We start from the raw sequence: 14,365 nt of genomic DNA, 5'->3' as shown, positions 1-14,365 counted from the left end.
GCCCGGGTCGGCAGAGTTTGCACATGCACAGTCACCGTCAGCCATTGTTCAAAAATGTTCCCTAAACATGAGCGACCATCAAAGGTCAGGAGTCTGAGAATAACTCCTGTGATATTTAGAAACACCTTTTGTTTCCTGATAGCCTAGCTAGCGGTGATGCTGAGGTAATAAGAGGAGTCAGTTGGCATGGCAACTATCCCTCTGACCTCTCCAGCAATAGTAGCTGCATAAAGGCCTGTTATGCAATAGGCCAAATTTAGGGTCATGGGTTATTCATAAGTGTTGACTTTGCTTACAGCATCTTTTGTTTTACATAAACTCCATGAATGATAACAGCAAATGCAAGCTGATTAAACTTTTAAGAGAAAAGTCATGTAAATGCAAATGGGGAAGCATGGCCTACCTTCACTCTTTATGACTCGCTGTAAGTTTCTTACAGTTTCTAAATGTTAATTATTTGTCCATCAGAACCAGAATGTGTTCATACAGTTATAGTATAAAATGGGTGTGGATGTATTTAGATCCTTTATTTTAACACTAGCAGTAAGGAGGAGCATTTATAGTTGTCATGGTGGAGTTGGTTTTATCTAAGATATCAAGTCTTAATCTGAAAAGTGAGGAACTGCAGTAGTTTAATAAATGTAATGGGGAAATAAAATACAGTGTCTTCCTATGAAATGTAGTGGAGTAGAGTTGTAAAGTGTCATGCTTAAGTAAAGTACCTCAAAGTTGCCCTTAACTACAGTAGATGAGTTAATGTACAGAAGAAACACTGACACTAGGTTGATATTTTTACACCCTCAGAGCTCCACATCATGTGGCAAAAACAAAATTCAGTTCAACAGAAAAAAAGAAAAAACCCAAAGGACTTGGCCCAGTCTCAGGAATATCTGCATAAATGATCCGCGACAGAGGAAATTTTGCTCAGAGCGGCTGCTGTGAGGCGGTTGTTTGCGGACTAATGTCGCTCCTTTGTGCGCAGATTATCACCCATTCCTCAGACAGGGGGCGGGAGAGAGATACAGTTGAGCGGACCAACAGCAGACTCTTGGAAATCTGCTCTTCCCCTCACCACCACTACCACCATCACCGCCACCACCGCTGCTTCTGCGTAATCAGACAGGTCCAGGGCTGAGGCGCACCGAGCCACACAGCGCTTTGCTTATTGATAAGACTACTTGGAAGAAGAAGACTGCACACCACTGACTTGCGACGTTATTTCAGACACTCAGCCTGTGAGCTGGACTTTTTTTTGGGAACGCATCACGGTTAAAGAGACACTTTACTGCTGGGAAAAGTGAAGTCAATTGGATTTTTAATTTATCATACTTAAAAGAAAGCGGGACATCCTTGGAATAATTTCAACTTGACTTACTTTCCGAGTCTTTTGGATAGTTTTGCCTCGTGAAGTTTGGACCTTTGCTACGTAGAAATGTCGTAAAGTTTTCTCTTAATTCAGTTTCTCGCTATCACTCTGCGCTTTTATCCGAAAACGCGCACTCAATGCGCAAGTTGAGGAGGAGGTTTCTGCTTAGTTTTTTACACGTTGTGTGCCGCTGACCGAGCACGAGCGCCTTTTTCTTCTTCTTCTCCTTCTTCTGCGGATAGTATCTCTGCTGGAAAGACGACTGTGTGGACAGACCGTCTACGCGCGCGCAGTCCCGCAGGGCGAGCCGCTGTCCCCCCGCGCGCAGTGCTGAGGAGAGAGGGACTCTCGCGCTTCCATAAATGCCCGGTCCGTCGAAGAGGCTCGAGGCTGGGCAGCAAGATGAGCTCGTGGGTACAGCTGCTGCTCGTGTTGCTGGCGGCGTGTCTGCGGTTTGGCGTAGCCGAGGTGAGTTAGCATCAATCAAAGTATGATAAACTTTGAGAGATACTTTGCTATGACAGCTATTAACCAACTAGTCCTGTAGCATACTATACAAACAGAAACTGAAATTATATTCTTTAAATACGTTTATAACATATAAGTGTAGCAACTGTTTCCTTAAAATTACATTTAAAAAAATCTAAATAAAGTAACAAATGCTGTATGTAATGAATGCGTTTTTAAAGTTTCTACTATATTTTTGTTTGATTTTTTACTTTAATTATAAGTAACATTATCAAGAGCTTATGTGTTCCTACCAAACACAACAGAGGACACATAGACCAACATGATAATCAAACCCAGGTGGTTTTTATAACTTTGGAGTGAGTGCACCTGCTTCTCTGCAGTCTCATAATAAAAGCCAGTCTTTCCCATCATTGCGTCCGTGAGGGCTGGTGGTGGGATGCTTGCAGAAAATAACTGTTATTCCTCCCATTAACTGGCGTTATGAATGGATGCCCAGGGGCAGACACATGCAGAGGTCTTCCTCTGTGGGTGATGAGCCAGGAAGCAGAGGCTGCCATGATAGGCTCTTTTTACAGCTGGACCCTCCACGTGGTCGTGTGATGCATTCATGGATGCTGCTCCAGATGTTGAGCGAGGCTGTAAATCAGTCAGGGAGTGCTATCATACTGCAACATCATGCTATGGAGGCCACATGTTTGTTACATTTACCACATGTGGTGACACTGTTTTTTTTCTTAAGTTTGACACCCAGGATGAACTGTATCTGGGGAACAAGATGACATGAGATGGAGTGTTGTGGTGTGGAATATTTGTCATGCGTCAACACAATGTAAATCACGTGTCTTGCTGATTTTGTGGATGGTCTAAGTGCAGAACCTCTTTACTTCCATAGATATTGCCACCTCCCCTCTAGTGAGCAACATCTGCACAGCTGCTCCATTTTACATCTACACCTCAAATATTTCTTAGTGTAAATTTCATTAAAAGCTTGTGAAAGCGAACAGGCCATAGTGAAATATGGATGCAGGATAGATAGACAAAGTCTGACTGCCTGCTGAGGTTAAACAGGAAGATGAAACTTAACCACGGGTCTCATGTAGGTCAAGTGAGGCTTGATGATAAGTGACGTTTTAATTTTGGTGGAAATAAGTTTTGGCCTTCTTTTCACCAGGGTCAGAAACACAGATTAAATGTGAAAGGAGGCACAAAGAAAGATAAAATCAGACTCTCTGTATATCTGAACCCACTTCTCCAGACTTCATATCCTTTTTTGCTGATATGAAGTCTATACAAGTAGAATCAGATGCATAGAGAATCTGATCTTATCTTTCTTTGTGCCTCCATTCAGATTTAATCTGAGTCTGTCTGACCTTTGTAATTCATCTCCACAATGAAACACCAGTGTCAATGACTTGTGAAACTAAATGAAGTTTAAACACACACAATTAACAAGTCAGCTGGGGGAAGTGGACATTTAAACAAGTCAAAAAAGAGGGCACAACCCATTCAGTCAGATGGGGTGTTGTGGTTTGCCCCCAGGACTGAGTCACTTCTGCACATGTTGGAAACTATTAGTTGTCAATTAAAATAAAATCAATAAAAAAAGAGAGAAAAAATACAAACACAGAACTTATGCAGGAGGTGAAGTGTTAATGTAATATATAATTCCCCTACATTATAAAGTTCCTGAATCATAAAACATTATAACTGGGATTACAAGTGCTTTCATTCCTCCTTTCATTAACTGAACCAAAAAGAGGGTACTATATGTAGTCTACCATCACTATGACTACTTCACATCAAGGTAGATATTGTGAAACAAAGCCATGATGGATGACTTTAAATTCCTGTCGTCAACCAGTCCTTTCATTTTATGGTTTCTGTAGGCACCACATGTAAAAGAAAACTCAAATTTGACAGGCCAAGTGTTTTAGAGGGAGAACGCTACAAAGGCTTTGAGGTATACAGCCAGGAATTCCCCCACGTCTAATTTTAAAGTTATAGTCAGGGTGTCTGTAGGTTCACTCACGTCCCATAAGAAGAACATTATCTTAACTGAATGGGTTTAAAAGACATCTAGTCTTGAGAGTGAGTGATCATTTAAAAGCTTGCTAATATATAAAGCGCTACTTGGACCACCAAAGAGGAATGTAGACATTGAATTTTAGCTAACACAAACTCCTCATTATCTTTAATTGCGTTTCCAACTCCTTTCCAACTCAATCATGATGAAGGAATTAATTAAAGTCATATTTATTCACACATTCCAGTACTGCGCACGTGTGGGCATAGTTTCAGTGACTACACGTGAAGCCTCGCACATGTGCTGTGGCTATTGCTGCTGCTGCTGCCGGCAGCAAACTCGACCCCCTAATTATGTACGATTAGATGTTCCCTCTCCTCCCCTGCCCACTGCAGCTGCTGCCTGTACCTGGCATTCCTCAACGTGTCCAGCAGGCCTTCAGGGGAAGGGAGCTTCCCTCAGGTGATAAGTTCTGGATTGTGTCAAAATCTGGGTTTTTGGAACATGTAAAACAGCAGAAAGTATACCAGACACCAGAAGGGTATTTTATGTATTTGCACCTGTGTGCATTACAGGGAGCAGTTATGTTATGCAGTACTATTTCTAAGAAGTGGTACTGCAGAGAGTCTTCTGTGTTGCCGTACATAAACACAAGGCCAACATCACAACACCTAATCTAACATCTGTCATTGTCTCTGCCTCATCAGCAGAAGCCCATTATTTGAAACAGGCCAACTGCTCCAGATGCAGATGAAGGATGAGACAGAGTTTGCTCAGACTCTCAGTGCAGCGAAATATTAGCATTAAACCCCTGATTTCACCTTTCACCTTTTGCCATTTCACAGGCAACTAATCTGCCCTTTACAAAACCACAGGGATAGCCCTAGAGTTTCTTGAAGGGAAGAATGACATTAGACATAATACTTGACCACATCCCTGCGTTGGCAATCTTCGAAGCAGAGCGGAAATGATCAGTCAACCAAAAGAAAAATAATAAATATAAAATAATAATTTTGGTAATTTGTTAATGTCGTGGGTGATATTTTAAATAAAAATGACAAACATTGTCCAGTTTCAGCTTTTCAGTTGCAAAATTTAGCTGTTGTTCTTTGTCTTATTTGATATTTAACTAAATATTTTTAGGGTTTGGAGTGTTGGTCCTCCAAAACATGCATGTGAAATCTTTTTCCTATGTTTTTCAGCCTCAATCTAAATGAGCAACAGATTAATAGACACTGAAAATAATCATTGGTTACAGCTGTTCTTTTCTTTTCTGTTTTTTCAATTAATTTCATTATTTTAGTGTCTCGACATATTTAATGTATCAAAATACTTATCCCTCATAGCAGCACATTGAACATTGATGTGTGTTTACATATTCAGTCTGTGCAGTTTGAACCTGTTTACATCTGTTTTGTTTATCAGAACCAAAGTGTTTATTTAATATTTCCTGCTTAGACACAAATCGTCATGACAGCAGGCACCAACGTGAACAAAGGCACACATCCTATAATTAACATCAGACACAATTAGCCGACCAGGCAGGTTTGCTCCGTCAGCGGAGGGAGGAAACAATCATGACGACTCCTCAGGGGCATCGGCAGCGGAGATGTTAAGTGTAATACAGCAGGCATTTCCCTGTTGGATAATTTGACTATGAAAAGCTAACCAACAATGGGGGAAAATCAGTGGCACACAGTATGGGCAGGGTGAGAATGCATGTTCATGCATGGATGGTTACTTCCTTTGGCTAAAACCTGCTTCCCGCCGGGATTCATTATATTCTTCAGAATCTAAATGGAATCATACGCTGGACTGGACTCGCGCTACAAATTGAATCTCTTTTTTTAAAAGTTGTACAATACACATATTGTGTTATTTCTACATGTTAATTATAAGACAGTTAATATTTTGTTAAATGGTGTAACAAGCCAGATCACATTAGCTCCCTTGGGGTCATCTTCATTGGTTCATCTCACTGTGAGATGGCAAAGCAAGTGAAGCATGTCCACCACATTTAAACCAATGTATGGGAGTGTGTCGACCCATGTCTGATCCTTGTCCATTTCAGCTCGTCTTTTATTCAACTATTATCCCACTTTTTTCAGATGCACCTCTCTTCTCTCCTCCTCTCTATATCACTCCTTCCCCCACTTCCTGACTCCTTCCTGTCTCCTTTGACCCCTAAATGTTAGCAGATGAGAAGACACAACGCCAATAGTCATTCACCCTGCTCTTAGTGACCATTGTGTGTCTGCTGTGGTTAATACTGCTGCACACCCCCTCCAGCTCTCTTGCCCATTAATGACTGGCGGGGTTAAACCCACAGTCAGTCTGTAGAAAGACAATGTGGAGCTGTTTTTGTTGTGTTGTTATGGAAATATTTAGTCAAATATTCAAGGATCAAGTTATGTAAACTTCTGTGTTATCTTGTTTTGTTATAATATCCCATAAAAAAATCAAAACCAGAAAAAAATCCTATTGCCTATGGAGCCACTGCCTTCCAAAAACTATTAAAAAACATAAAAGAGAATTACCTTTGCAGTGAGTGATATATTCTTTAAGCAGGAGCAGTTGTGTGGCTGCTGTTTAAAGGCTCAATCAGTAGATGAGCTGAGAATGAGCACTGTGCTCATTCATAACTGAAGAGTTAGAAATGAAAAACCAGTTTTGTTTCGTTTTGTGATTCTCAGCCAATCATAACTCAGTATTACTCAAGTGTTTAGAGGTAACACTGACGTAAACCCCTCACAGCCCTAGAGAGTATGCTATATGTCGATTTAGTTAATGATAAATAAACTATGCTAATTTTTATACTAAAAGTCTTGTTAATTTGAGAGTCTTGGGTTTTGGTTTTTGATTGAAGTGTAAGAGTTTTGTTTACATTTTAATCACCTATTGTGCCTCAGTCAAGCAACTACACACACTGAGAGACTTGTGATGTAGCTGCAGTGTTATTCCATTTCCTCAGAGGAATTGTTTGGAAAACTCTGTAATCCCTGTTGCAGGATGCAGACGGGTGGGAGATTTTCAAATAGCTATTCTTACAGTCATGTCCACTGCTGAAAAAATGTCTAAATGTGTCATCTGCTTTTCCTCTTTTCCCATAATCACGCTCTAGGTGGTCCAGACTATTGTACAATATTCTGTTTGTAATAATTTATATATGTGTGTGTTTCAGGGGGACCCTCTGCCTGCAGCCCTGGTGGAGCTGGTTAGAAACAGCCCCATCTCCTCCATAGAGGACCTTCAGCTGCTGCTGCTCTCTGACTCCGTAGGTAAAGATCAGAGCGTTCTCCTATTATTGTTACATATGCTTAAACAGATCAGGTATTGGGGGTGTTATGCATCCTAACAAAGTTGTTCTCTGTTCACATTCTCACTATATCCTCAACATGTGAAATCTTACTGTAAACCAAACTATTTTCAGCTTTATCACTAAATATAACCAGTTAAACCATTTTAAATCTTACGCCTAAACCGATAACACTGGTGGGATCTCACATTTTCTGTATCTTTAGCTCATTCACTATAAACCAATAAAAGAGGAAATATTTTAGCAACATTGTTTAGAACGTGTTTATGTTGAAATACTGAGGCAGAAAGTGTCAAACACGTAGGCAACAATTTCATGAGGAACAGAATTGCCTGTTAATTGCTGTGTGGGTTGAAATATCCTTTCAAAATAAAGTGCAAAATGATTTGCCATCAATCAAAAACATTTTGCTACTTTTTATAAAAATGGCAGTGTTGAGATACAGCACATGATGTTTCCACTCAACACAATAAATGAAGCCCAGTGATGCAGAGACAACTAAGTCAGTGAACTCAGTATGCTGATTTACATGAACATGATGTTTTCTCTTAAATGAAGACTTTCTTAGGAAAAATTTCAGATGCTACTGAAATGGTAAAAACTTGTAATCAAGAGTACATCAAATAACACATATAAAATCTATGTAGCCAATGCAAAGATGAATTGAAGACTTACACAACAATTAGTAAACATCATCAGTACTAAAACCACCTCAGACACACATGTAAATACACAATATTAGAATTATAATAACAGTTACTCAATCTTGGTCTAAGTCTTTGTTTCTTTGTATGTGTATACTCACATGCACTCTCACATGGGACATTAACTACCCCCACACCCTCTTTGTTTCTCCCCTCTCTCTTTTTGTCTTCTTGTGCTTGTTCACATTCACACACCCCACATGCACACAGAGGACCCGGGCTCATGTTTTATCTCCACAGCATGCAGAGGGCGCTAGAAGGCCTCAGAATAAAATATACACCACATGCCAAAAACAGACTTAAATCAGTTGCTGTGTTTAGTCAAATGCTGTGTTTGTTTATTGTTTTGTCTCAGATGAGGAGGATGGGATCTCTGCAGCCAATGGAGGTCACAGACTACCAAGGAGCCTTGGTGAGCTAAGCCCTCCCCTCCTTCCTTTTTGTTCTTGTAGAGTGTTACTTAGAAGACTGGTTTCTTGTTGCACTCACAAAGTAAATTTATTGTGTATTATGCAGGAGATCGCTTCTTTTACTCTAATGTGGCTTCTTAAGATCTTAAAAAAAGCATTCTCAGGGCATGGCGTGCAGCAGTTTGTGAGGATAAATGTGTTTTCCTGTTCAAAAATAGGTTAACAGAAGGTCGTAGTGCTGGCATGGAGAATTCCTGATTTTCCTCATGAATGTAAAAGGACTCCATCCTCATTAGTCAGCCTTCCTTGGAGTTGATTAATGTGACAAGTATGGTTTTAGTGACACGGTAAAATCCTTCCCATTAACCTTGTTTTCGCTATCATGATAAAGCAGATGTCTTAATTACTAGACATCAATCTCCAACAATCTGGGTGTCTTTGCTGGATTCCCTCTAGCATGAGGAGATACTGATGGCCCTACATTAATCCTCATGTAAATTACGCCAAATATCTTAATATCTCTGTTCTTGTCTGTCAACCCCAGAAAAACAGAACAGTCTTGTTGAACTGTGAGCACAATGAAATAAAATTTCCTCATGTTTCAGACAAAAACAAGGCTGATTAGAAGAAGTTGCAGAATGTCTGCTCATTTGAAATGCATGAGTTTTATTATACACCTTCTCTGAAACAGCTAGAAACAGGCTGTACTGGATGCTGTGTGCTAGTGGAGGATAGTTGTAGGTTGGCTGCGTAAGTCATAGCCACTATGGTACAAAATAGTAAATTGGGCTCATATTGCATTATCCCATAAATAACTCATTTGTAAGATGCTCATCTCCCAGAAACTTGAAAGGGTTTGTATTTCTGTAACTAATCACAGGAGCCCTATGTACATTTTAATTGCTGTCTTTTCACTTGTTGGTTTAACAAACACATACACAGAGGGAAGGTGGTTCTTAATAGTCAAATACAGTAAAGGTGTTTTTACAGTGTAGTATGTTTTGAATGCTAATACTCTAATGCTAATGGTAACACCAGTACCACCAGTCATACTCATATTTATTCATATCTGATCCCTCAGATGCCCAGCCGGCCCAGCAGGCTCTGTGTAAAGTACGTACAGAGGTGGTTGAGGTTACCAGGGCGATGTTGGACCGTAGCAATGCTAACTTCCTGTTATGGCCGCCATGCGTTGAGGTGCAGCGTTGCTCTGGTTGCTGCAACACCAAGAGCCTGCAGTGTGTCCCTGTCGTCACACACACCAGATACTTGCAGGTAAGCAACTGCATAAAAAAAAAAGTGGTTTTGTTATACTGCTGTTTTCTCCACATGACTCCCACCTTCCTTCTTAACCATTCCAGGTGATGAAGATTGAATACATAAATAAAAGACCCACTTACGCTAAAGCAGTGGTGTCAGTGGTGGATCATGTGGAGTGCCGATGTCAGCCTGCACCACGTCTTCCAGTGCCCAAGAAAAAATCATCTCGCAGACAGCACAGCCATCAGCACCGAAACCAGACACTCAGCCAAGAACATGGACAGGGACAGGTACAGTGTGACAGTTGTTCAGTCAAGCTCATGTTTCAACATAGGGTTGAGGTGCGTATAGCTTACAATAGTCAGGTTTTAAAGGGGCTATTTGTATATTCATGAAGGTTTGACAACAAAAAAACAAGAAAATAATGTTACTACAAGGTTTGACATTTCCATCAAATTTCTGTACAAAACTTTTACAATTTCTCTTACAACAAAATGTCTTCCAGCATATAGACCATCCTCCAACCTTGATTAAAGGAGCTATAAGTAAAACTTTGCTATTGCTGTGTAGTAGAGTTCAGCCTCAAACTTCATTCCTTTACCTAACTCTAACTCATGTTTTTTTTCTACTTCTGTCACTTCTTTTCTTCTACTGAAGTTAGCATACTGCCTAGCTAGCCACAGCTTGGCTTGCCCATCTCATCAGTTTCTGATAGCGACTCACTGTAGCTTCCAGTCTTCCCTGAAGAAGTAGTGCTGCTCAGAGGGCGTATTCTGACCTCTTGTATTGTAAATGCAACAATGTCTGAAGCTCTTGGCAAGTGACCATCACCACCACCCTCTCTCAGCAAGAAACCACATTCAGTGGTAGAGAAAACTTGCAAATAGCCCCTTTAAAACCTGACTGTTGTAGGCTATGCACACTGGTATGACACCTCAACACTTTTTCAGCACTGAAACATGTTCTTTTGTGGATAGTGCTTTTTTCAACACCTGCCAGAAGAGTTATATGGTTCTCAAGCCTTTACTGGTTAGTAATAGTGCTGTGAATTGACAAATTCACAAATGCCTGGTACAGAGCATGTGCAATGTTTACTCATCATCTCACTCATGATAAACTATACCCAATTAAGCTGAACTGAATTTTGCTGAATTTATTGTCAAAGGTCAAGATGCATTCCAAAGATGAGCTCCACCAGTGGGATGAGCTGAAACAGAACCAGAGGGCCCACCTGGAGGATCTCCTGGAACAGCACTGGAGCCCCAGAGGGGACACTTTCACTCCCCCTGGAGAAGGGTACAGTGTGGCTGGGGAGGACACACCTCGGCCTGGAGAAGCTATTCTCTTTGCTCCACACTGGGCACATAACTCCAGCAGGCTCCATGGGACTGAATCCCATTCTGAGAATCCAGAAAATGTTGGTAACTCAGGTGGCAACAAGACTATTTCCTCAGTGGATAATATTGGTGTTGAAGTAATGAACAAGTCGGCAGAAGGTGGAAATGGGTTGCTGCTCAACAACACTGAAGGGAAAGTTAATGAGGGAAACAGGAGCAGGGACAAAGTCACACAAACGCACAGCCCGTTACTGGAAGAAGACAAATCCAAACTGACAAAGATTCACACGAGTGGAATCTCTCAGCTTGTTACTCAGAATCCTGATGCCAAATTCAGCCCCACTGAGGAAACCATTCGTGAGAAAGCTGGGAGCAGGTTCCGACCGACCAAAGAGCCAAATCCAGAGCCTCGAGAGCAGGCGAGACGGAGAGAGAACGACACTCCAGAGGAAGAGAGGATATTACGGATGGAGGAGGCAAAACTGGAGGAGGAGAGAAAAGAGCTCCTACTCCTCCACAAGAGGTTGGACCAAGAGAAGGAGATTCTGAGACAGCAGCAGATGAAACGTGAAGAGGAGGCAAGGCAGAGAGAAAAGGGGACAGATCGTCGACATCACCTGCATGGTAAACATCATCATCTGCAAACAACAACACAGAAACCAGGTAACAGACACTTTTTAATACTTGAGAGTGATAAAAGCGCAAATATAAATACCTGTCAGACCTGTCATCTTTTTTTTCTTCTTTCTTCTTTCCTCTACTATGTAAATTCTTTTCTTACAGAGACAACAACATCTACGACTACCACACAACAGCCCTCTGCTCCAGCAGGACCCAGACCCCCAGCTCGTCCACACCAAACAAAGAGAAGGATGAGGAAGAATCGCAAACGGATCAGCAAGGCAGCTATGAGAGCAATGCTAATGTAGAACTAAAAAAAAACCCCAGGTGAGTTCAGAAACGTTTAGACAGTAAAATAGAAATAAGTGAATGAACTATAATACGTTTTGAATCAGTGAATGTGAAACTGTGGAAAACTGTTTTTTTTTAAAGAATATCTTTCTCTATTCCCCCCTCAGGGACACAATGTAAACTTGGTGTATTTTGTGGATAATCCAGAGGTGAAGCAGAGTGACTCCCTTCATATAAGTATTTATTCATTCACTCAGTAACCTGCTCGTCCTGTGAGATCTCCTCAGTAACACTACTAATGTCTGGTGAACCTGTAATTACACCTGGATGGAGTAAGAAGACGTGAGAGAAAAATGGAATATAAATAAAGGTGGACCTTCTTTTTTTTTTTTTTTTTTTTTTTTTTTTTAAAAAAAAGCATTTGCCTCTACAACGACAGTTGCTGGTATGAAGTGGCATCTGAAGACGGGCAAATTTTTTGCGAGTACAGTACATCAGGGGGACTGAAACTGCATCGCTGTAGAACTGTGGATAATAGTGCAATTTTAAAACCACGTGGAACCATGTTTTGATATCAACAGAGAGAAACTGCACTTATGTATTGACAAAGCCGAGTCCATGTGGGGTTTAAAAGTTTGTTGCTGAAAGACTTGATTTTGTGATAATGATAGTCAGACTGGACTATGAAGTGTGTTTGGTAGAAAAATGGACATAGAAATGGATAAACAGTAACTCTCCTGTGTCATGATAGAATCTGTTGTATTGTAATTGGATAATCTAAGAGACAATTGTTCAGTAGACAACTAATGCTGACTAAAATGACCAGTATCTCCATGTGTGATACAACTCACATATTTAGGGCTGAGTTGGGAAGATACAGCTGTGTTGATTTACCATACCAAGGCCTGATATCATTTATTAGCTCATTAAAACAGTGATGGTCTCTCTTTAACCATATTTAATGATATTTAACTCATTACAAACACTGGAATTACACAGATGTGATTGGAGAACGAAAATGTAAAATGTTGCATTAGTGAGGTTTCTTTGTTTCAAAATCTCATGACAGGCCTGAGGAAAAAAGAGCAAGGCGCTAGATGAGGTGATAGCAATACACCTGGGATCTGACTGTGTGCTATGTTTCTTATTTATTTATCTCTACCATTACTGTGGATTAACTCTCTATAGAAATACTGAAAACAAGTTGTCATTGAGATATGTATAAAAAATTCAGTCTGTCATGACAGCTGGGTGGTTCAATCAGAAAACAAAAACCAGTATGTTCGGTGACCTCCCAGTACCATGCAGTGTTTAAATTCTATGTCAAAAAAGTGCGTGCATGTATGTTTGTTTTGTATGCCTAAGTGTGTGGTGTAGTGTGTATGGGCTTGTGCCCACACCTACACATCTGTTATGCATCTCAATACTCATGTAGAACCATATATCTACTTTTCTGTCTCTTTCTCTCTGTGATAGAGAGAGGTCTTTCTTCCAGCAATTACATTTTGGCAGAAACACATTCCCTGTAAACTCTTCAGGGAGGGAAAACAAACACCTATTTATAGCATATTTTCCTCATGTGCCCCTATATTAGTTTTATTAATCTACATCACATTGTTTTTTATATTTGATTTACAGGGAAATTAAAGGGTCAAAACAAGTAAATCAATAGGTAGTCACATGAAGGGACACAAAAAAGCCAAACTTTACCAATGTAGATATTATTTTTGTATATTTCCATTAGAAATAACACTTAGAAATACACTGTTGATGCTATTTGGTATCCAATAATCCATAATCAGCAATTAAGTTATTGAAAAACATGGCTTGTATGTCCTTTGTGTCAATTTACAACTGTTAATGATGATGATTTTGTCTGTTTTATTATGAGATATGATGAAAGAAAGGAATGTTTGTGATAACTTTGCCACCTAATGCTATTTTCATATGGGTATAAGAAGCTAATGTGCTTAAATTGACTTTGTGTGTTTTATTCTTTTTTACCATTTTTCCTCTCTATCCATTTCCTTTTTTTCTAAAAGGCCAGTGTTTTGTTATGAAATGTGCAGTTGTCACTGCAACAACTGTTGCTCAACAGGTGACAGACAAATGAAGCAAAACTGATTTGAAGACCAAAGGAAAATTCTTGCTTTCTGCGTTCATGTGAGGTAAGTTTCGTCATAATTTCCATCATTTTCACAGGGTCCTTGAAGACACTGTCACACCCTGACACTAGTATGAATAGAAGCATCTGTCAGAGGCCAAGTGGAAAACATGAGTTGGCATTAAGAGTCTACAGCCATCCTAGTCACTCAGTTACAATGTGACTTTGAGCTAAATGCTAATGTCACCTAATGCTAACATGCTGATGCTAAGAAGGAATGATGTTTACTGTGTGTTAGCAAGCTAAGATTTGCTAGGACTAAAAAAGTACAGCTGGGGCTGATGGGAATGCCATTAGTTATGCAGGTAATTAGCCAAAAACCAGTGTATTATACTAATGAGATTTTGAATTTTTAGTTGTTGATGGCTGTAAATGAAAAGTCTACCAAAGGGTAAAGCACCA

General features: G+C 40.2%; 1 protein-coding gene across 1 annotated transcript; it reads left to right on the top strand.

Annotated features, from left to right (window-relative positions):
* The first annotated feature begins 922 nt into the window (after positions 1–922).
* Positions 923–13,778, top strand: pdgfbb (platelet-derived growth factor beta polypeptide b). The gene is made up of 8 exons (XM_018667784.2): positions 923–1,834; positions 7,042–7,138; positions 8,236–8,292; positions 9,372–9,565; positions 9,652–9,840; positions 10,716–11,550; positions 11,671–11,835; positions 11,967–13,778. The coding sequence occupies exons 1-7, from the start codon at positions 1,769–1,771 to the stop codon at positions 11,814–11,816; spliced, it is 1,584 nt and encodes a 527-aa protein (XP_018523300.1). The 5' UTR covers positions 923–1,768; the 3' UTR covers positions 11,817–11,835; positions 11,967–13,778.
* Positions 13,779–14,365: the final 587 nt, after the last annotated feature.

Source organism: Lates calcarifer, linkage group LG11 (genome assembly GCF_001640805.2).
Source record: "Lates calcarifer isolate ASB-BC8 linkage group LG11, TLL_Latcal_v3, whole genome shotgun sequence".
NCBI lineage: Eukaryota > Metazoa > Chordata > Actinopteri > Centropomidae > Lates > Lates calcarifer.
This window is presented reverse-complemented; position numbering and strand designations above follow the sequence as displayed.